The sequence below is a fragment of the Falco punctatus genome, assembly GCF_963210335.1.
Source record: "Falco punctatus genome assembly, chromosome: 17".
Taxonomy (NCBI): Eukaryota; Metazoa; Chordata; class Aves; order Falconiformes; family Falconidae; genus Falco; species Falco punctatus.
The window spans coordinates 1,383,792-1,408,436 of record NC_137597.1 but is presented as its reverse complement, the minus strand read 5'-3'; the positions used below and the strand labels follow the sequence as shown (position 1 = coordinate 1,408,436).

At 46.4% G+C, this 24,645-nt stretch overlaps 1 protein-coding gene across 1 annotated transcript in view; it reads right to left on the bottom strand.

Annotated features, from left to right (window-relative positions):
* KDM5B (lysine demethylase 5B) overlaps positions 1–17,312 on the bottom strand; it is a 55,356-nt gene extending 38,044 nt beyond the window's left edge. Inside the window, exons 1-4 of the mRNA XM_080367436.1 lie at positions 17,035–17,312; positions 4,400–4,477; positions 2,889–3,011; positions 1,870–2,040 (exon numbers count right to left, since the gene is read on the bottom strand). Coding sequence (XP_080223562.1) covers positions 1,870–2,040; positions 2,889–3,011; positions 4,400–4,477; positions 17,035–17,172 — 510 coding nt within the window. The 5' untranslated portion in view covers positions 17,173–17,312. The remainder of the gene's footprint in view (positions 1–1,869; positions 2,041–2,888; positions 3,012–4,399; positions 4,478–17,034) is intronic.
* Positions 17,313–24,645: the final 7,333 nt, after the last annotated feature.

The following is a 24,645-nucleotide window of genomic DNA, read 5'->3' as shown; positions in this document are numbered from 1 at the left end:
CCTACACAAGAAGCATCTGGGAAAGCACCACTCGCTGAGAACACATGGAAGCAAGCCAAAAAAGAATCTCATCCAAGATCCTTCCTCAGAAAACGTACTGCAAAACAAACTCAGTTGGAAGACAACATTGTCAGCAAGGAAAAAAAAAAAAAAAAAAAAAAAAGACAAATCTTAAAGAGCAAAAACTGAACGAAACCCAAGAAATTTCTGTGGATTCTGTCAGTCCACTGAAAATATGTATCTCTGCCACATATGGGAGGGGAGTATCTTAACAGCTTTTGGGGGGGAAGGAGTTAAAAAAAAGAAAAGTTACGCAGACATACGTAGCTTTGCCCAGAACTGCACCCACTAAACCCATCAATTTGGAACAAATGTCAGGTGCCTATTGCAAGAAAGAGCTTGGAAAGTTACACTTAAAAAGCCTGACCTTGTTTGAGAAGGTTTTTCTCTTCTAAAAGGGTCCACTACTGAGAAAACCATGAATGTAACCACTAACTGCGTGACAAGACACTCACATGGGGAACCTACATTTCCAAGGAAGTGTGGTACCACATTAACTTTTTTACAACTTTTAGTTCTATCTTTCCCTATGCAACTGCACCTCAAAAATATGAAAGCAAAGCTAACTGTCTCAAAACACACCAGCTTAAAAAAAAAATAAAAATCCACATTTACAGACCTAAAAACATATGAGGTTTTTCATGAAATGCCTCCAGAAAATGGTGTTGCTTAACGTGAATGTGTTTGAGGCAAGGCAAAATATTCTGATACAGCAGCTTCCCTAGCACAAAGATTTTTATATGCAACACTATTTTGTTCTTATCCTCCTTTAGCAAAACACTCAAACCTACACAAGTTAAATTGTTTTTTTTCTGAAGGGTCTGCAGAATCTAGCTCTTCTTCACTGAGAAGTGATCATTGCTAGCTAAATAAAAATCCTTCAATTCCAACCTTTCTTGACTTATGTCAAATCCTGCCCTCATTTTGGTAGCTTTATGTAAAAAGCTAGTGTTGATTTCTGTAGACAGAGACATGCTTGTAACAGGATTAGGGCTTTTACTGCTTAAAAAAGGTCAACACGCCTCTTTGGAAGACCATCGTGGAAAGAGTGCTTCAGATAAATAAAAATGCATGTTGGCAACTGCAACCTATTTTGGTTTTCCAAATAAATCACTACTGCTCTAAAAGAAGAGCCCTATTCTTCATTAGAGATTATGCTGCTTTCACTCTCCACAAACCCTGAATTTTGTTTTAATGGCCAAATCTAAGCAAGAAGGATGAAGATTTAAGCTTGAAAAAAAGTCACAAGCCACCCTGTTCACTACACTGCAACACCCATGAAGCACGCTTGGACTTGGGACACCCTTAGTGAAAGCAAGATGAATTACAGCCACAGAACTGGCAAAGTTTGATACAGTTCCTCAGTCACTCAATGTGTGCAGACCATATGTGCACATGACCCAGATCACTTGCTTTATCAGAGATGGACCTATAAGGATCTGTGAATATAGTCTTATTTTGCATTTGACAAAACAGGATTAAAAAAAATTTATATAGAAGTCTGAAAGTCTGTTATGAGGCTTCTTCTGTAAACGACAGAGAAAATGCAAAAAGATAGTATTCAAAGCAGTCAGCAAGAGGTTATCTTGAAGAGTACTTCTAAAAACTTTACTTTTGATTAAAAGTTTGCCTGTGGTTTTCTGAATCGCTTGCATCAACACCACAGACTGCATCTTGTCGCCTGCACGCCATCCATAAAGCATAAAATGCAGTCTTTGGAAATGTTCCATTACTAAAATATATACATATATATATAAACAGACTGGCTACTAAATTAATTGGACTTCAGTTAGCTTCAATATAGCTTACCAACAGGCTCGCTCCAGACTGGAATAAGTTGTAAGGATAGAGAATGCGCTCGTAATGTGCGCGGATGTGCGAGCCCACAGCTTTGCCAGGAGCAAATCCCATCCTAGTGGCTATTTTGGTCCATTTTCTCTCCTTGCAAACTACATCAAATCCTCCTTCTTCTGCAACTAGCTAAAAAGCAAAAATAAAATGGTCATATGTTTAATACTAAAATTATCAGCCTTTAAGGAAAGCACTGTTGGTTTAAAACACAAGACAACACCACAACTGCCATTTTAAAAACCTCAAAACATGAAAGCTTTTTAAAAGCTGTAACTGGAACATATAAACATATAACCTGTTCAGGAATTGTAAACTTGCTGAATTACTTTACAAACAAGTCAGCACCTGTATTAGCTGACCAAACAGTAATTCAGCTTACTTTTGAGAATTTGCCTGGCTGCAATTTGTCACACCTCTACTTTGTATTCCAACACAACTTTCCAGCACAGTACAATCAGTTCTTCTCACTGGAACAAAGTACTATGAAACAGGCTGAAAATCAACCAAATACAAACTACTCTAAACACAAAGAAAACAGAAAGCACATATCCTCGGGATCAGTAAATCCCATCCCCTATTTCAGAATACATAAACTTCTCCAGAACCTTAACAAGCTTCATCTTAAAAGCTGCTGGATTTTTTTCTCTTGTATTTCTGAAGGAATGTTTTTCTCACTGCTGTCTTTGTTCAGAAGCTTTCATCAGTTAGGATGAAGGTTTTTTTGACCAGTTTGCATCCAAGTTCAACTTCAAAGAAGACCTGGAAATGTAATTTGATCTCCCAGCTCACCTGAAGGCTCCCATAATGTTGTATTTCTTATTATTTTGTCACATTAGCTATGTTAGGTTAAACAAAGTAATAACTTTTTCAGCTTAGATATACCCCAAAATCTCCCTTGAACAACTATGATAGCGTCCCAGAAACTGAGACAACACAACATCTTTTTGGGACTAGTTTCTCCCTTGTAACAGTCTTACTCTATTAAGCTGAAATAAATCCAAGATCTTCCTCTCCACATGTGGAATTTTCAGCGTACATCCTTGAAGCTCCCAAAACTTTGCAATCTGGTCCAGAAAATTCAGCTTCACACGAGTTTGGGCCTGAAAAAAAACCAAAAACCATGAACCACATACTAAATGCAGATTAAGTTTTTGTATATCCCAGTGTTTATAATGCCGCAGCCTCAGTTGCCTGTCTGGATTTTCCCTTGCAAGTGTAATTTTGCATGTTTCCCTCTCATCATATGCAGAAAAAAAAAATTCCATACAGATACTACCAGTCTTTCTTCAAGTCACTTTTTGTTAACTTTTACTGCATTTAGAAAACTGCTTTCTGAGAACAGACAAGTAATGAGTTATTACTGCTACAAACTACCTAAACTAGCTGGACTGCTAGGGTTGATTACATTTATCACATTAATAAATGCAACAGTTTATTACAATTTAGTTTACTGTAATAAAGCAAAAATAGTCCAATATTTATGGCTTATTAAAAAGGGTTTTTCTGTTATCCTTTTTCACTCCCAACTGCATTTGTCTTGTTTTTATGGATACAAACCAGTCATGGCAGGAGAAGCCAACTAGTCCGTTGGCACAGCAATGTAAACAGTGAGATAATAGGACTGCTGCTACGTTAAAGAGCAGTAGCTTAGACTTAAATTTTGACACATTTTATTTTCATCACATTTTCTATTCCTAAGGCAAAAAACGGCCACGTCTATACAGTCGAGCTTGCTTTTAAACTCCAGAGAGCTCTCAACTGCCTCTGCTCATTACAGGGCAGTTGGACTAGATGACCTTGAAAGGTCCCTTCCAACCCTAACTATGATTCTGTGAACCAGCCTGGGTCCACACAAGTCTTTCTCGCAGCATCCAAGGCCAGCGTTCAAGTCCTTACCCTGGCACTTCCCAGAATCACACCAAGACTTCAGAAAGCAAGCCCCACGAGAAAAACCAGGCAGGCAAAGAGTCACTGTCATTCCAATTTGTATCGGTAGTGACCTAACCAGGACTCCTCACCAGTCCCTTCCACCAGTCTGAATTCATGAAAGCAGTAAAAGAAAGCGCTTGTGAACAGTAAATTTCCACCAACTGAATCCAGATTTCATAATTCTTCCTTCCAAATGGCTTGTTGTTTTTAAAGCACTCTGCAATTCATTTCTTCCACTTTTAAAAGATGCTGTTTAAGTTCAAAATGCAGACACAAATCCATGGCACTTGAGAGTTTGAGTTTAATCACTTATAAGCACCTCTGTGTGGAAAAGGCCTGAATTATTTTCCTTTAACAAGCATTTACTTTTTATGCTTGGTATGTTTTTAACTGAAACAGACCAATTTCTGTGCTAATTAAAAACTGATGTTCAGAGCTCCTGGGTGCTGTCCGCTCAAGTCAAAAACAGAGCTCACTGTCAATCCACTGGAAAACACCGCCTCTCAAAAAAACATTTAAGCATTTTGGAGCAGAAGCAACATTCAGTTTTACAGTTTACCTCTAGTTCATTGAGCCTCTGGATCCTCGGTGTGAAGTGAAGCTTATCAACGTCACATGCAAATGGAGGTTGCCAGTCCTGGAAAAACAGAAAAGCTTCATCAAAAGACCAGGAAAACGAAGAAAGCCTCTCCATACGACAGTCAAAAGCCAGGTAAGCCCGAAGCACGGGAGGGGTCTCTGTGGCTTCCAAGCCCCCTCAGCCCGAAGCAGCACAGCACGTGGCAGGAGCCCAGGGCTGTGGCTGCATCCCAGTTATTCTGCGGCTGCATCCCAACCCGCCGGCCATCGCATCCCGCCGCAGCTGAAGTGCACCTGCTTCTGCTTCCTGGCTACTTCATGTCGAACAAGCCTAGGAAGTGGGAAAATGAGATACTCCAACGGAGCTCCGCTGCTGACGCCTTAAAATATTTTACTGTAAACCAGACAGATGATGAAACCAACCACAAAATAAAGTACAGTTTGGGACTAAGGACCTCTCCTCAACGATAAGCCCATCCAGGCAGTCCATCTTCTCCCTGCCCATGCCAGGTAGATAAAGGTGCCGCAGGGGCCATTTGCCCCGGTCTCACGACAGCTGAGGCTGTGCCTGCCAGACAGTGAGGGGACACTGCTGGGGACACTCCACACCGAGCCTGGCCAACCCGCCCAGCGCTTTGAACAGGAGAACCAGCTCCGGTGCCGCTCTGAGACGGGACGTCACTTACACTAACGCAGTCAGTACTGCTACCACGCAAAACGGAACAGAGCCAGGTTCCTCAAACCACGATCCAAACTGTTAATGCCTGCCTCGGTTGGGAAGACCAACATTTGATAGTGGAGACTTCAAATGCTCACAAAGGACAAGTGCAGCAGTTAGCGTTCATAAATGTAGTCTCAAAAACAAACAGCAATTGCGCTAAACCAAAAAGGAAACTAGAAAAAAAGCTTCTTTTCTTAATTCCTTGCCTGCAAACATTCAGGAACAGCTGGAATATGACCAATTAAAAAAGATTATTATTAATTTAACAGAATACCCACAACTGGTAATGTTATTTATAAACACAACTATAAAGCAATTTTATCTTTTAGATCTCTGACATCTATCACATGCAGTTGGTTTGGCAATACACAGCTTCACTAAACCAAATTAGATTTGATTTAAACTTGACAGTAATTTATTATATATAAACCTATCTTATTATCACTAATTACAGAATGAAGATAACGTGTGTGAGAGCTACTGATAGTAGAGTAAGGCAAGAGTTTTCTACCAGGAAAAAGAAAAATGTTTCCCCAGCACCAGCAGACTAAGGCAACCAAAATTAAGAACAGCATCATAAGCAGAATATTTGTTGGTTTAGCTGACATACTTAATATGAAAACTAGTGTCAAAAACAACCATAAAGGATTTGTAAAGCAATTATCTTACATACAAACACACACCCAGCTCAATTCTATATTAAAACAATCTCATCCTGTCACTAGGACAAGCCCACAGCAGAGCCAAGGAGAGAAGGAACACAAAAGCCACCAAGCGCGTGGGACATCTGAAGAGCAAAGAGGGACACCAACGCATTTTATCAAACACGCCGACTAACCCAAACCTCTACATTAGTAACAAGAGATAAGTTTTCTGATCCTACAAGGCATTTTCAGCACATCAATGCTTGGCAAGACCAGGTTAGAATTAAGATTTGAACTGGAAATTAGAGGCAGTAGTGGGGATCAGGATGCTCAGTCCTCAAACCAGTAGGATGTGCTTCTTGATCACTTTTGTTCTTTTAACCTCTAGACTAAGACTGGTGTCCAACGGCATGGTGTTCCTCAACAACTAGGTAAAATTAACCCTACTTTTACTGATGCTGTACTGTTTGCCAGACCACCAAATGCAATGGAAATAGCAAGTATGATGAAGAAAACGTTTGACACTTTTGTAATACCCTGCTAACTGATAAATCATTTCTGGCCCCCAAACTGTGAGATGGGAAACACAACTGGGAACATTTAGAGAAAGATTTCAAGTGTTGCATTTTGTAAACAATTCAAACACCACAAATCTGACTTTCAAGCTGAACCAGTTGGTTACACCATTAGTCACAGCTCTAGAGTTTGCTCTGTGTGCAGAGAGACAGACAGAAGACAGGAAACCAAAGCAGGAGAGGACACACACCGGTCATGACACACAGCACCCCTGGGACATGCTGGGGACTAAATCGGATTGCCAAAGGGAGAACTGTAAGAACCCAAGCGCTTTGCTTAGGTTGAGAGAGTAAACGGGAAAAAATAAAAAGTACTGACATGTACTGATGTAGTGACTGACTGCTTAGCCAAGTAATAAGCCAAGGCTGTCTCCAAGTGAGCCGTGCATTACTCTAAAACAGGAACATGTAGTAAGGATCTGCAGAGGACAAGAAACAGGAATGAAGAGAACAGGAACAACATGCAGCTCACCCAGGCAATGACACTACCCCTGACACCACCACCAAGGCTGACACGGTGCTGCAGGGCTGTCACTTGCACAGAAAGCACTGGCAGACCCTCGGGAAAGCCAAGGGAGGGGGGCACAAGAGGCTCCTCTGTTGGGCCACATCCCCCCGGCACAACCTGCTGTGCTGCAGAGGAGCCCAGAGGAAAGCCTTCGTGCCACCAGGCACAACAGGAGGAACAGGAATTCTGACCTGATCCTACAGGTTTCCAGCTCACGCTCATTCCCAGAGAGATAAAGCCTCAAGGGTCCGCAGGACAGACACAGACTGAGGATGCGCTGCCAGACAGCAGCCTGCCTTCAGGTGGGGCACAGCGAGCTTCTCCTCTCCACTTACGAAAGCAAATGAAGCTACTGCTGTGTGCGACCTTACAGAAATACCTCACTCCCAACATGGCATGCCAGAACTCCAGAAGAAGCTGATCAGCTCCATACGTCTCCTGTTTATTGCTGACTGGCCTATATTTTGGGAAGTTCCTTCCTTTTCGCCCAAAGACGCTTGCTCTGGCAAAGCACTAGTTACCTAGTTTGTCAGGAAAGGTAAGATGACTCCACCAGAACACAAGCTCCCACAACAGTTATTTTCTACACTGTGCAGTTTTTAAGTTTAACCATATTGAATGAACAATATACGCAGCAGAACAGCGTGACAGTACGTCGGCTGTTTGACAAAGAGCAGCTTTGGAAACTCGATTTATTCAATACAGGACTTTCAGTAGACTGCTTTTCACTCTATCAGGCAGATGGGTCCCTCAACTAGAAACAAAAATTTAACAGCCTTACAAGCGTTTAACTTTTAGGAGCGTTTAACAAGGAGAAAGTCATCACCAGACCTTCAGCTGAGATATGGTAAATTGGCTTAATGAGAGGTAACACTGGATGTACTCTGGCTTTTGATATTTTTAAGCAGATAGAGCTGAGGGACACACACGCTATATATTATATAACAGGTCAGTTTAGATGATTATAAAATACTTCTGACTTTAGAAACACATTACTGCACATTCCATTTATCACAAACTGTTTCATATGATATTAGTCACGGTTACAGATACATAGCCATTCACCCTTTGGAAAAATTACAGCAGGTGTAGTAAACAGGCCATCAATGATTCATTTTCAAGTCACAGGAAGTTCATTTTGGAGTATCCAAACTACTCAAAGTTGATACAAGCAACAAGAATAATCTTTTATCATTTTGTATTGCAGTGTATGGCAAGTTCCTCAATTCCTAAAACAAGATGCTTTCAACCCTTCATTAATAAGCATATTATTTACTCAACAAAAAGCCTGCATACCTTTTGAAGCACAACCTATAAGATAAATGTGATGTTCATTACAAGGAATATAAAGAGACATAAGCGTTTTGAGAGAAATGCAGCGGCAGCAGCACCACAAGAAGGAGCTGTTCCGCAGCAGGGTCAGTTTGCAAAGATGCTGATGGATCCGTACGGAGGGGCTTTGCTGGGGAAGAGAAGAGCACACACAAACCAACCCCACAGGCCCACTGAGGTTTGTGTCTGGGAAGCCTGTGACACTAGCCATTTCCACCCAGCATGCACCTGCAAGGTCCTCAAAAAGAACTGGTTTGGATTTCCCCCCCTTTAAAAAAAAAGAAAAAAAAAGACTTTTAAAAAGATTTAAGTTACTTCCAACAACCATGCTGAACACTACACTAAGATTAAGGGTACACAAGAAGCAAGAAATCCTCAATTTCCTAAAAAATCGGGAGTTTTCACACTGCCCAGACTCTTCATCTGAAATTACTTTGTTGCTTTGTTGTCCATACACAATTGTTAGAAGCCCACAACAGACATGCAAAAATTGGTTGCCTGCATTAGCGTGCATTTGTTAAGCAGACCTAGCAGAATAAACCTGAATACAAATACATGCAAAAAATGAGACCGACATAAAAATTTCAAACTTTTCTACAAACTTTATAGACAAACCTAGCTGTGCAAAGGTGTACGCCAAGAATCACATTAATGTTTCAAGTAGTAATGCAAACTACAAATGGTCAGGAGAGCTATTTCTTAACTATTTCCATATCCTTCCTCCAGATTTGTTGTTACAGGGAAGGTAAGCTTCCTATAATTTCAGCTGGTAAACCTTGCACCTCATCCAAATTCACTCTCTAATTAAAATTTAACCACCCCCTTGAATTCGGTGAACAAGAAATTACTGTCACTGGTAAGCTGTTCTACAAGTTAGTTAGGTTCAACTTTTCCCTTATCCTCATCTCATTTTTAACCAAATATCTTGTTTGCTTACTGTCCAAGCAGAATGCTTCCTGGAAGCGATGTCTCAAGACATTTTTCAATAAACAAATACCTTTTTGCTTCTCTTTACAGAACAAGCTTTCCAGTCCCGCAAATGAAGATCTTCCTTATGCTTTTTCCCCATTTCTTCCATGTCTTTTGCAAACTGCAAGCAGCATTTTAATTGTACACTCTCCAATGTCAGACACACACACACAAAAAAAAGACATCACTTCCATTATTTTGCTAGACAGCATCTCATAGTAAGATCCAGAAGAATATCTTAGCAATTCTTGCCACAGAAACACATATTCATTCAGTTAACTATAGCAATTCACTGCTTTCCAGGATGCCCACCCTGCGAGCACGACTTACATTCTTTGTTCCCACATCTATGATCTTGCCTTCTCAAATGTGTTACATGATTGCTGCCTCCGAGAGGGAGGGAGCAGACTTGGTGACTCAGGAGGTCTCTTTTAGTCTCACAGTTTTATGATGACATTAAAAACTTACTCAAAAGAAACTCAGATGGCAGAATCTAGGCAAAACTGGTGAGCACCACCATTTATCGCCCCAGCAGTGTCAGTGGGTCATCCACAAAGCTTCCTTTTGAACAGGAACTAATCCCTCTCTGACCCTGTTAAAAGGCTAACATTAGTTGGTAACTCAAATCATCAGTTAACCTCGTTTGCGGCGACATGGTCCTTGATCAGTCATTTTGAGCACAGGTGATTTTTCCAACAGAAACACTCAATTCCTCCCTGCTAAGAGCAGACCCTGGGTGCAGGAACACACCTTACATGCATTAACACAAGCTTGGTGGAGCATTTCTCATTTGAGACAAAACTGGGCTCTTAAGTATTGCAGACTAGCAAGGGAGCAAACACAACCACAGATCCTTCCCACCTGAGACCCACAGCCAAAGACAAGCTTGCAGTGGGAATCATCTCTCCAGATCCCAGTGTTTCTGTGCCAGCTCCAATCTTCGAGAGGAACTAAGAGCTCAGGAAAGCTGGAGAGGATTCTCAAGCGTCAGGGCCAGCTGCTCCTTGGGACCCAAAGGCAGAAGACAGAAGCTATACATAGGGTTTGAACATCAAAGCAAAAGAGGTAGCAGGGTTTGCATACATGAGGTACCACTCTTCTCTCCACGGAGGCGATTGCGTGCAAGGAACAGACAGAGAGGCTCTGGCAGCACCAGGCAAGAACAAGCAATGGACCAGCAGCACTGCACGAACAGCTGGAGATGCACAGGGCGCTGGGGTCAGTGCACCAGCAGCGAATCCAACATCTCCAATTCACTTCAGAGGCGCTGACCTAGACCTTGAAGCAGAGCATCCATCAGTACTGGGCCAGACTCGGCTGTCAGCGTCCAAAGGCACCAGGCCCCAAGAGCCACTGCCACCTTCATTCAAGACAGCAAGCTGTAAGAAGACCTGTGGTCTGAGCTTGCAGTATGTTCCTGGAGGGTGTCCGACTGGCAAGCGGCACAGACAGCCTGGACAACCTTCTAGAGCTCTCCCGTCACAGCCCTTTGGAAACACTCTGTGCCCTCTTTGGAGCTGTAACCAGCAGCTTTCAAACCTGGATGTTAATCCCAACAACTCGGTAGAAGGAAATACCTGGATTTAACAGCCATCCCAGAACAGAAGCAGATGAGCTATGGACAACGCTGCTGGCTTCACCTGCCAGCAGCCGCAGAGCCTCAGCTGACCAGGGCTCTGCCTCTGCCCAGGCGGTTCCCCTGCGGCTCCCACCACTGCAACCAGCCACCACTGGCTGCCCCAGCTATCGCCAACGCTCCCTGCTCAGGCTGGGATTTCAAGCTCAGATTTGACTCAAGACACACGTAAGGGTGGCAGGCTGTATGATTCCACAAGCCCTCCTTGGCTTTTAAACACACACAGCCTGGTCGCCCAAACACGCACAGCACACAGCACCCCCTCCCAGCAGCTCCCAGAGATAACCCAGTAATCTGGGAATGAAAGAAAGCACCTCCTAACGGATACACAGGCATGAACTGGCAGCTTTCGTTTCAAGGCTGGGGGAGTTGTGTTTAATCCAAAACTCTCCTTGCAGCTTTTAGCCAATTGACACTGTTGATTCTCAAGTTAAACAAACAAACACTACAAAAACTCCACAAACCTGCTGCTGCTATTGCCCCATATAGAGTGTTCCGGACTAAATTGTTTCATCTTCAATTTTCAATGAGCTTAACAGAGTGAGTGTTGAAAGCCCCTCACTGGAAGAGACTGAGTCAAGCAGAGGATATTCGCATCATCCTCTAAGCAAACTCCAACGGTTCCGTATTTCTGAAGTGCAGGGATCATACCAATGGTGACTGCAGCAGCACTGCACATGGTAGCTCCCATTAGTAAAATACTCCTTTTTTACATTTTCTCGATAATTAAAGATCGGAGACTAGTAAATAACCTACACTGAATTTACCTAATTTCACAGTATGACCCCTGTATTGAACACAGCAGATTCTTTATCTGCAGTAAAAAAAAAAAAAAAAGCTTTGGCAACTGATCTAGTTTTCTTCACAAGAACTTGACAGTATGTGAACAAGGAACCTCAGCATTAAAACATCTCTTCCCCAAAAACCACGCCCATTCTTGATCCCAAAATGCCAAACCCACCACCATCCTCCATTTTTTCCTAACAAATGTTCACTTTCAGTTAAAATGCAGGCCCTGTTGTCTAGTTCAAGTGAGCCTGGCTTATGCTGAACAGGAACCAGTGGCTCAAGCGCTTCTCATCAAGGCTGACAAACGACACAGTACCTACGATTTTCTCCCTGTGAACCTCACTTATGTTTCATAATTGAGTTATCTCTGTTTTCTTGTTGATAAAATCAACTGACTGAGCCTGTGCATGTTATCAAATCAGAGGGATCATCACCACCAGCTTCCTGTTCAGGACAAAGTGTAACAACTCTCTGCATTAAATCCTGTTTTAGCCGTTTTACAACTCCAGGACCAGGAGAGATTGCCAGAACACTCAACAACATTGCTCCAGCAGTGAGTTGGGTTTAGTCCATAGCTTAATGAAGGGGTTTTGGTTTGCTTTGTGTTTTCTTTTTCTCCGTAAAAATGAAAATAAATCAAGCAAATGGCAGAACAAGCAGCCTGAACAGACACTGTTTAAATGAACATTGCTCCTCAAAATACGTCCCTGGAGCAGCAGCCCTGTGCCTTTAGGTTTCACCACTCCAGCTCTGTTAAGGTTAAATTTTTCAAAATTCATTCTTTCATGTGCAGAACTTCCTTGACACTTCTTTGTACCCTCTCTAGTTGTCAGATCTTTTTTAAGTCCTCACATGAGTGCAGTGTTCAGAGTATTTTCCACTCTCATGCTACCACAGAGGCAAAATCATCCTATTTTTCACTGAGAAACTCAAGAGCTGCATTCACCTGCTTAGCCAGAGCCTCCATGACACTTGTTTCTCCACAAGGATCCACAGGTACTTTTCTACAGTCCCCTCTCCTCCAAGACTAGCATATGCTCCCTTGCTCCTAAATGTAAAACCTCACAATGAGACCTACTTAAGCAATTACTGTTTTGTAACATCCATTGTTTATTAGGCAATCAGGATCCCTATGTAACAACGAGCTACCCGCCATAAACCAGCAACCTATATGGGAATAATTTCCATATCATTGAAAATCTGCAAGAACAAATTAAGATACCCTTGGCTTGAGGTTCTGAAAGAACATTAGACATGGATCCTTCATTACAAATTCTCATAAACACCTGAAATAATTTGTGATTCCTTCAGTACAACAACAATTTTGCACAATAACAATTATTGTAATTGGAATACTGAAACGCAATTAATTTCTAGATGTCAGATCACAACACAACTGAGCTAACCAAGTACATGGTCTCACAGAAAACAACAAAACCAACTGGACAATGCCAGTTTCCATGCAATTGTATTTCAGACTACCACCATTCCAGATCCTATTCAGGCCTGTATCAGCCATTCTTCTACCCTGCAGTGAGATGTGGTCAACAACTCTTGCACCCACAAAGAGTTTAAAATCCATAAGGAAGTTAATTCCTCCTGTCCTCTTCAAAGTTTCCCAGTATTCCAGGGTTTATTGAAAAATGTGAGTCAATTATTTACAGAACTCCAATGTCAATTTCTCCAAGATTTCAACTGTATTAATATGGACTTTCTGATCTTAAAACCGTTAGCTTTATCAGGGCAGACCTAAGGCCACTTAGCAGCCTTAACTATTCCATATTATTTAAAACAATGAAATTTAGCTGTAATCTTCTCTATTTTCATGTTTGGCCATGGGAAAGTTATGTTGTTCCTAGTATATTTACAACGTTGTATATCTTGAAACACATTAATAGGGTAAGTAAGGCCTAAGTAGTTGTTACTAGCTATTTCTTCACGGCAGCAAAGCAACTACACAACAAAGTGGAAGGAAGAGTCCATTTTCAAGAAAAACTTGGGGCAGGAACAGTATCATGCTCTACATTTTACTTTCTATTCTTGAAGCTAGACTTCAAATTTGTTAAGACTGTTGGTTTTCATCAGCTACTATTAACTCCCTACTGCAAATAACAAATGATACCGTTTGTCCTGGTTTCTCCATTCTCCAGCAACACTTCATTCCTCTAAATGCCCTCAGTAATTTCCAGAGCAATCATAAAAATCTTCCAGAAGGCCACAACTTGACATGACAATTTTTAGAATAAACCACTGTTCCAGATTACTGTTTAAAGAAAGAAATCCTAATGAAGGATGTTTTCAGTTCACAGAAGAAATACTAACTACAAAACAGCATGCAATGGCCTGCAAACAAGTTGTACACCATCCGCTTTTCCACACCTAGCTGCCCACCTTCAGTTCAGCAGCAAAGGGTCAAAGCATCTCTGATTTACCTAGCAGGTTAACTACCAGAAGCAACAGCCACTGGCAAAACCCCGCAGCTCGTCTGAACACTTTGCTGCCAACGGGACTGATGACTTGTGCTCAAGACTGCTGACAGAAAGCGTTCGCTTTGCTGTTCCATACAAAACAGTGCCAGTGAGTATCGTTATTGTTGCATCCTCTACAAGACAGATGCTGCAGTATCCCAGATTCTCTCAAATAAAAGCAAAACTAAGTCATCAGTGACAACTGGAACAAACTGAACTGGAATGAAGAGGAAGAAAGCTTCTTTTGAGTGCTCAGCTGGAAACTGCCATAGAGAAATGACACCTCCCGTTATATCCCTGGACATCCCTTCATCCCACAAAGATGCAACAATTGCCCAGAACCCACTAGCTTCCACCCAGATGTCCACAGTACGTCAGATGCCTCAATACTCCCCTGGCAAAGCAGTTGACTGTGCTCGAAACCTGCCACGCAAGAAGCCACTACAGGTGTGGTTTGCTCCAAGCTGACCTGGTGCCCACCGAACACCAGGAGAAAGGTACCAGAGACCAAGGTGAACCCGGTCCCTCAGAGAACAGGGCGCTCTCCTTTTCATGGTCTGGGGCTGATACATCAAGGCTAGCTTAGGGATAAGGACTTCTTCATGAGCAAACTGTGAAGCTACAGTTGGGCACCAGTCTCACAAAACACTATTCCATATTGCAGCTCAAATACAAAAGCACAAATTCATCTGCTGATAATTACCCAGCAGAGTTTAAGCTCAAATAACGCAAGGCCAGCAATCAAATTTTTAATTCCTTATCCAACTCAGACCCTGACAGTTTATGGTGCTGCCTTACCTGCTTACTGGCACGTAACCCGACTAAGAACGCAGGCAAAAGATTCACGGGGATGCATTAAGATTTCAAACCTCAGCCGCAACCAAACAGTGCATTCGGTCGGAAGCGACATGGTTTCGTGAGAAGCGCGGTAGAGTTTATAGCTCATGGTATTTATAAGCCACTTGATTACACAGAAAAGAACGGTAGCTGAATATTCATTGTGTCTCCTATTTTCAGGAGGAAGGCCAGGAACTACGTCAACTTCAAGGCTTTTTCTGATGGATTTGGAAGAGCTCCCTCTATGCTGCAGGCCGGCGAACAAACAACTGCACTTGCACAAGTCATCCAAGGAACTGCCATGGGTAGGCAAGGGCCATGGCAGCTCAGCCTCGGGACAGCCAGGCTCCACACAACTACTAGGTGTTCAGCCCTCAGCAGCTCCAACTATTCTCATCCTACTTCTAAATACGTTCAGTGAAATGCACAATCATAAATACAGGCAGATATTAGCTCTTCAGTAAGCGAGGATGAGAGTATGCTGAAAATGCAGCTGTAATAAGTAATTCATTAAGAGAGCTATTCATTTGAGTCTCTAATAGATAATATAGCTTACAAAAAGCCTTCATTACAGGGTTTTGGCTTTTTGCACAAGCAGCCAAGAAACACTGATGAGATTTTTTTTTAAAAAAAAAAAACAAAGTCCAAAAGAAAAAGCCTTCATAAAACTTCTGTTCTGCTCACAGTTGCTGAAATACTGTTGACAATATACAACTCAAAAAGATCATTCTACTAAGAAATATTACATAAGTTCAATGCTGACCGCATAATGAAAACCATCTTAACACACACCCCCCTTAACTATGTCAGCATTTGGCTACGCTGCATGAAAAGGGGCACTGGCATATTCTACCTAGATAAAAATTCAAGAGCGTTCTTGTGTGCATTTATACCGCTGCAAACTGGGACTCTTCTCCCAGAGAACAGAAACACCTTCCTCTCCAATGAGATTCACATTATTCAGTCTGCTACAAACATTTCTATCTCAAGATTAATGCAGCGAGTTAACTTCTATTTTAATTGGGAAGGAAAAGCACGGTTACCAACAGGAGTCCCAGCAACGATCAAAACATGAAACTGAGGAGCATGTGTTTCTGAACATTATTTCTTTGAACTTCAAGTCTCGCTCTCAAAACTTAAAGTCTGCTGAAATGTTTTCTCAGCTTCAGCTCCCACCGGATGAGATGTGGGGCTCCCAGTTACATGCTCATCATTGCCGTCAAAACTCCCTCCAGCCAGCTGCACCACCCCAGCCCTGCACCACCCTCCGCCCCGGAGAAAGAGCGATTCGCCCGAAATAAAGCCGATTCAGAGGCGCTCGTTAACCAGACTTTGGCCGTAGGCAGCCCCTCTCCCCACCACCGGCGCGGCCGTTCATCCCTTTCAACGAACCAACAATCGCGCCCAGACGAACTACGGCCCTGGGCACCCCCGCGGCATTTCTCACTGGATCGGGCCCAGCAGCCGAAGGGCGCGGGGATTCGCACCCCGATTTTGAGCTTGCTACACCACCAGCTGAGAAGAGGAGGAGGAGGATGAAGGCTCATTACTCTTCCCACTGTGTATCGCGTTCTAAAATGGTGGCCATGTCTGCCTGGGATTCGGCTGGCGAAGGCACCGGCCGGAGCGCGGCGGCGGGCTGTGCCGGTGCCCGCCGGGGGGGAGCGGCGCCCCGTGCGGGGCGGGCCGGGGGAGCCGGGCCGGGGGCCGGGGCCGGGCGCTCCGCCGCCACAATACCAACATGGAGGGCAACACCCAGGCGCTGCCTCCTGCGGGGCTCGCGCGGGGCCGTTCGGCCCGCGGCCGCCCCCGGTGCCGGGCTCCGGCCGGCCGCAGCTGCGGGGCGGCAGGGCAGGGCGAGCGGGCGGCGGTGAGGGGAACGCGGCCCTTGCCCCGCTCGCCCCGGCCGCTGCTGCCCGGCAACTCAGAGGCGACTTGGCCGGGGGGGGGGGGGCGGGGAGCCGCGCAGCCCCCCTCCCCGAAACTTCAGAGCGGCGGCCGGAGCAGCCCCGCTGCCCTGCCCAGCCAGCGGGGGTTCCCCCGCGCGGCCGAGGGGACCAGGGGGGTCGGGGCGGGGGGCTCCGGGCCGAGCGGCCACACAAAGGCCGCTCCCGGCGTCGCCATGCGGGCACTTACCGGCGGCGGCCGCACCTTGCAGATGCCGGTCTGCTCGGCGATGGGCCGGATCTTGTGGATGAAGGCGAAGGGGTCGGCGAACTCCTCCCAGCTAGGCTCGAAGACGGGGCACTCGGGAGGGGGCAGGAACTCGGCCATGGCCCGGGCCCGGGCCGCTCGCCGCCGCCGCTCCGAACAATCCTCCAACAGCCGCTGGGCCGCCGAGCGCCGTTGGAACGGGACGTGCGCCTCCGCCGGGGGGTAGGGGGGCAAGGAGCTAGAGCGCGAGAGAAAAAGAGTCCGCCCCGGCCTGGGCGGGGGGAGGGGGCGGTGGCCGCCCCGCCCCGTCACGCGCCTTTGTGAGGGGGCGCTTGGGTCGGACCCCGGGGGGACCGGTGTTACCGGGGCAGCGCGCTCCCGCCCGCCCGGGGGCGAGCGCCGGCCACGGACTTCGCCGAGAGCCGGGCCCGGGCCGGCCGGCCGCGGCGGGGCCACACCAGCCCCGGCGCTGCCCTGACGCCCTGCCCGGGCCCGGCGGGCGCTGCTGGCCGAGTCCCCGCTACTACCGGCCGGGCCGCCACCGTCGGCCCGCACACGGCTGCCTTTGTGCGCGGCCTCACGCCGCAGGCCTCAGGCCCGCCCGGCCCCGCTCGAGGCTGCTCCCCCCAGCACCGCCGGTTCAGGGAGGCCGTTGGGGTCCTGCGCCCGCCGCTCCGAGCAGCCGCGCTGCCTTGCGCGCTCGCCCCTGTCCCGGGGTCGCCCCCTCCCCGCTGGGGCGGTCGGCGCGCAGCGGGGCCGAGGGCACATGGACGGCAGCGCAACGGCTGTTTACATGCGCGGAGGGATCCGCCACAGCTGACAGCCGCCGCCGGCCGGCACTTCTTTTTTTAAAGAGCCTCTCCAGGCGCCGCCATTGGCCGCGCCGCTGTCGCGTAACAAGGGGCGGGGCGAGCCCCGGCGACCGCGGCCGGGCCCTTTGTTCCGCGCCCCGCTGCGGGCCCGGCCATTGTCCTGCCGCCGCCCGCGGGGCCCGGGGGAGCGCGCGCCTGTTAGCGGGGGCTGCCCCCGGCTCCCGGCCGGGCACGGTGAGGTGTCCCCCTACCCCACAGTTAACGTCGCTCCCCCCGCGCACGGTGGGGTCGGGCCGTCCCCCGCCGTTAACCCGGACGGGTTGGGGGGGGGGAGGGGGGGCACTGTGCGGCTGCCCATCCCCCCGCCACGCTGGGGGAGGGGCGGCCCCGCCGCAGCAGGCGCCGCACGTAGCGCACGTGCGTGGCCAGGCGCCCCGCCCCCCCCCGCCCACTCGCGGCCCACGCGCCCCCCCCCCCCCCCCTTCCCGCCCGCCCCGGGGCGCAGCTGGCGCTGCGAGTGCACCGGGTGCCAGCGGAGGCCGGCGCTGCTGCAGCCGAACTAAAAAACCAACCAAACAAACAAAAACCAAAACCCAAACAAAACTAAAAATCACACCTTTTGGGGTGAACACACAAGGCGCTCACTGTAATTTTTAATAAAAACCTCACTTCCTGACCTAACAGTTAAAAACTTCAGAGAAAGGGTCAGCGCCCCTCCCCCGGGGCACGGGCAGAGCCCCCACGGTGAGGCCCCCCCCCCCCCCCCCCCCAGTGCGCTGGAAGGGATGGGCCGGGGGCCAGGCCTGCCTCTGCTCGCCTTTGGAACAACGGTACCCACAGACCATCCACTACAAGTTTAGGATGAGAAGCACCAGTTTTCTTCTCAAAAACGCGGGGATAAAATGGAATTGGCTTTTGGGAAGCATCATTTGTGCAGCCAATGGCGGAGGGAGGGCAAGGGAGGGCTCTGCTGCTCCAAGCCATCAACTGCCAGAGCCTTCCCAGTTGCCAGCCCACGGGCAAGCAGGGCTGGGCCGGACAGCGAGTGCTGCTGCACTCCCCAGCCCAGGGAAGGCTGCCGAGGGAACTGGGCCCAAGTGACCAGCCCCAGGGCCCCTTGCGCAGCCTGCCGAGGGGCCACATCGGGGCTGTGCACCAGCTCAGTGCGTGGCTCCAGCCAGCGCAACACCGGGCATCATCACCCAGAGCTGAGCTCTTCCCCAGCCTCACCCCTGCAGGGACACAGCAGTCCCAGGAGTCACGCCCTGGCCTGGATTTAGGGCTCCAGGGTCCCAGTGCATCCCGTGCCATCAGGAGCACCGCTGGTTCCCATGAGCTCTGGGAAGAGGCTCCTGCCCTTTGCTGGATTTTACCTACAGGTGACAAGTCAGAAAACCCACTTGCTTGTTGTACAAAATCAGTATCAAGTTTAGACTGAAATCTTAAACAGTGTCTGTAAAGGATGCCATACTTGCTTCATATTTTCATTTTACACCAAAGGAACATCCAGTATAAATCACTCACCTAATACCACAATCTAGAGAGAAAAACTAAGCTGCTTAATCACCTCTGAACAGCTGCTCTGCATCACACTCAGAACTCAAAGCTCTCTGGCACAGAGAACACTTCAAGCCACACTACTTTTGTGACACTGAGTCTAAGAGTTTCCCCAAGAGTTTCAAGGATGCTTAAACACCAGTGGTTTCTGGTGTACAGCAAATAATGTCTTTTTGTAATAGCTCTGATGGAACATGTCCTCTGGGAGCTGGAAGACCTTGCTTAGGAGGGCCATTTCTGCTGGTAGTCACACACAGAAGCCTCCTGCGGGACTGATGGAAAAATACTCAAGACAGGGAAGTTATGATGGAGGAGAAAAACCACTTGCTGCAAAGATCTGAAGGTGAGCAGAGCAGGGAGATAAAAAGATGATCCAAGGATAAAAAGCCTTGAAGGGAGGGCAAAATGGCCCAGGTCTGGCTAAGATGGAGATTTAAGGGAAGTAGTAAGCCCTGGAGGGTCTGTATAACCCATGAGGCATCTTACTTGTCTTTCCACCTTGCTGCCTGCTAATGTAAACACTTCATCAACACAAATGTGTACTCTTGCATACTGCCTTGTCTTGTATCCTCCTCCTGCTGTGACATCTGCAGTGTTTGTTGCATTCAGGGGATTAAGGTGGCACAGTACCGTCTGGCTTCAAAATCAACAGCTCTGGATGCTGTGGTGAATTCCCCAAGTATTACAGAAGAATAAAATGCAAAAAGGAAAGCAGATTTCACTCAGTTGGAATGAGAATGCAGACACTCCTTCATGGTTCAGCTGACTGTCATTAATTAAAACCTTTTATTAGATAGGCTTTCTTCAAGCCTGTTTGTTCCGAGTGAGCAGAATTTCCTCCTTTGCTGCAGTTCAGCATTATACCCAAGAGACACAGCAGCTGCTGTCCCAGCAGTCACCTAGCAGAGCCATCAAGAAACAAGGGATCAGTCCATCCTGCAGTGAGGAGCATCAAGGCTTCTGACCAAAGCAGAGTACTCCTTACTACGTCAGGGATTTTTCCTTGGCCATTCCTCTACCCTCACTCAGTTGTGCCCAGCCCTGTGCCTAGACATGAGCTCTGAACAGAGGTCCATCCAGAAACCTTTCCATCTGAGGGTCCCTTTACATACCACTTTCTTCACATACCGTTTGTTTGAAGGAAGTCCCATCAACCCATAGGGATGTTTAGCTAATCCTATTTTGTGTTTTCTTGGGTGGGAACCATACTGTGAACTTTCATACTAGTGTAAACCACCCTTTCACTCCTCTGTACCAGCCACCATCTGTCTGGAGCACCTTGTTCATAAAGCCTCTGTTGACTTGCTTGTGTTTATGTATGACTCAGACATGGCAAAAAAAACCCCCAAAATCCTATCTTTCCCCCTTTTATCTACATGCCCATGCTATCCTAGACCACCTTTCCTTTTCAGACAAAGGCTGGGCACCAGTTCAGAGTAATTCCAGTTAAGTCAGCACCAATTCAGATTGATACTTGCTAAGTTTGAATTGCATCCCATCTGTTTGCAGGCGCACACTACGGAGCTGTTAATTCCCCTGCTAAGAACGGGCAGTCACGAAGGGGAGCTGTAGAGAGGAGGGGGGCCTCAGGCAGGACAGGGCACCATTCCATCCAGCGGTCTGGAGTCTGTTCAGTTTTATTCTGTATCAGAATAAGAGCTTTTACTGCAGCCAGTTCCTCTGGCACCCACTGAGTGCTGTTGCCTGGGACAACAGGAACATGGAGATGAGCTTTAGGAAAGAATATACCCTGGCCCTCCAAGCAGACAGAAGATATCTGCACTTCGGACACTGAGAAAGCTAACCAAACAGCTCCCAGAGGCTCCACAACTAGCAATACTGAAGAAAAGATGCTGATATTACACAAGCTTCACTCCAGAATTGCCTAGAAGCAAACTGGAGGAGATCCAGCCCATGAGAGGTCCAAGTTTTAGACTACCACATCCAGAGACAATCAGCATCACATATGGAGTTTACAGTCAGGTTGGTGGTTTGTTTTTTTTTTATAAGTCATAGATAAGTGAAACTCCATTGAAGTCAAAGCACTCGTTTCATCAGCAGAGAGATCAGCCTAATTAAAATACTATGTGTTTAAATGATCACAATACAGGGCAGGGAAGGAAATATGCTGAGCCTCTTAGCTCTTTTAAGAAAATAGGTTCCTGGGAACAAACAGATTTAGTAAGCAGAATCTATGACAGATCAAACCAAACCAGTTTTCCTGGGCAAACCAGCAGCCAGTAGAAACCTGCAAAGCAGTCTGAGTTTCATCATCAAGGCTACAAAAGGGTTTTACATTTTCCAGAAAGCCAGCTGCTCCCAGAGATGCTGATGCATGTCAGTCCTTGAGAAAAAAGACTATTACTGTCAAGCTGCTGCAATCTCTGGATTCCGGTTAGAAACATGGGAGTGTCCTGGATATACCAGGCTACAGACATTTTATAAGCATAGCTTCCTGCTCATAGGCATTGCGCCGACTCTTGCTTTGATACTAGGTACCCAAACTGCTTGTCTCCTATTGTGTCATGCCTAACAGCCTCAGCAGAAACATTCTTAGATTGAAAACTAGGTACTTTGCTGGCAACTTTTGCTACAAGAGAGACAACTGGTTTCAATACATAGACACCCTGGCACTTTTCTGCCTTTCCTCTAGAAGCTGCAGTCCATGCCACTGGCCTGCTCTGAGCCAGCTGACATGCCCGCTCGCTGTCTCCTGTGATGCTTGTACACTCTGGAGAAGCCTAACGAGTACCACCAGCTCTTGACTCCTCAAACTGCAGGCTGAAGATGTCAGCCACAGGAAACCCTGCAGAGGGGCCGCGCTGGAGGGGCAGGCAGGAAACCTGAGCCTCATCCGCAGGCTAGACCCGAGCTGGCTGAGGACGGAAGTCCCACAGCTGCACACAGCAACTCATGGGGACTATGTCAACAGACAGGTAAAAACAGCTGGTGAGCATGTGGAGGACTAAAATACCTCTGCTCAAATATGGAAAGTCCTCTGCAGTTGTTCAATTGCCTTCAGCATTACTTTTATTAATAAAATTCTTTAAGTCCCATACCCTATCATTAGCTAACTATTAAAGGCTGAGCAAAGTCTTACTCCAAATCCTTGGCCAGCCTGCCGTAAGAACAAGGATAAGCAAACCACAGACATAGGAAGCACTGGAAAGGCATAGCTGAGGTGCTGTTTCACACACCTCACTTCGCTCTCAGGCAGCTGCTGACTCATGCTCAACAAATTAGGGTTGTACCTTGTTGCTCTTCAGCATGCTAATAGCAAATGGCAGCAGCATGGGACACAATCTGCTTCCAGGCAGGACATGCAGAGGGTGGGATTCTTCCGGTTAAGTGTGGAGGCTGACAAGGGACCAGTCCTCAGTGGAGCACTCTGACAGTCAGTGAGGCTTTAAGGTTCATTATCTTAAAGCAGGTGTCTAAAATAGGTCAGAATAACCTCACCCTAAAATCCCCTTAACTTCTCTGCACTGACTGCACAAGGAGCCTTGAGTGGCTAGTTCAGCTCCAGACCTTGATGCTTGGGAATGCAAACCCCGCTACAAAGCCCTGGCAACAGAACAACTTGGGAAATACAACTTGCTATGATGCATAAAACCATAAAACTTATTTTTTCTTAGAAAAAAACTACCTCAGAAATCAAGACACAGCTTCTCCACCCCCAACCCCTTGGCTGCGGCAAAACAGTACCATCACAACTGTTCCCCAAAAAGTATCTGAACTCAGCTGTGGTTTCTACACAAGGCAACAATGGGGGGGGGACCCAACAAAAAACAAACCGCCAAAAACCAAACAACTGAGAAGACTGTACCTTCTGCCAGTCTTGCAAAGGCAGCTATCACAAAGTGGTGACGCGTTGCACCGCCACAGATAAACCCACTGCCCTCCTCTCCACAACTCAGTGACTCTGTACAGGCCCAGGCAAGGAGGGAAGCTGGTTTGGCAGAAAATGTTTAATTAACAAATCTTGTTCCTAGTCAAGCTTCCTGCCTCTGCTACAGCTGAAATCCTCCTTGATCACCCAGACAGACACTCCAAGATTCACTTGCTTTTAGACACACAAAGGGTAGCACTAAAATGGCAATAAGGAGACTTCATTAGCTTGTGCAATAGCATTGAATTCAGGAGATCCTTGTACTCAAGTAGTCCACAGCTGCATTCAGGATGGATTTATATGCCTAGTTCAAAGGTGCAGATACTACCCAAACCCTCAACCCCTGCAACAAGCTACTAGCCAAGTTTCAAACAGCAAGTATGCAAAAAGTCATCTAAGCCCTTGTGGGTCACTTAGACACTAAAGATTTACAGTCCTAGGCTGAATGGGCAAGGGAGTCAGAACATAAGAAAACATTTGTTTTTTTAAACCACTATCATTCACTGATGAAGAGCCATGGAAAAACTTCTTCTAGAAATGATTTAAACATGCAGAAATAGCTGCAAATCAGTCAGGTACGCTGCAGAATGTGTAAGAGCCACAGGAATTAAGGCAGATCAAGTATTTCAGACAGCACTGATGACAAAGGTGACAATGTAAGCAAAGGTGGTAAGAAACTGCATGAATCACACAATGAGGCAGACTGATACAGAATCTGGTAGATGGCACAGGTTTAAAACCAGCTGGGGAGCCAGAAGGCATTCAAAGGGGAAAGGATGTGATTAAACAACCTGGCAACAGAAAGAACAGGCCCTCAATGTACTGGGTTGTGAGGGGTTTTTGCAAAGGAAGCCTGGCTTAACGTGTCCATACCTGGAACCACACACATCTGATTAAAATTATGTAAAATCTTCACTCTCCAACAGAATTTAGAGCATCTTTTGCAAGGAAGTACAAGACTGAACAACAAAAGCACTCTAGTGACCACAAGTACAACAGTGAGGATTGCTGTACAACAGTAAGGATTACTCTTGATCTGCCAGCACCTACAATTAGCAAAAAATGGCTGTATCAGCACATACATGCTTAGAAAAGTGCAATAAACACATGTGTATTTAGTATGTTGAATCAAAAGTAAACAAGGTCTAAATCAATATGCAGTCAAGCTGCCCCACTCAGCCTCATCAGGCAAATCTAACACATGCAGGCACACTTACTAGATATTAAATACTTGCAGGCAGTGAAGATAATGAAGCCAGTGCACATATGCTGTAATAGACAAAGCTGGAACTTAAAACACACTGTTGATATCTGCAACAGCAGTGAACAAGTAAA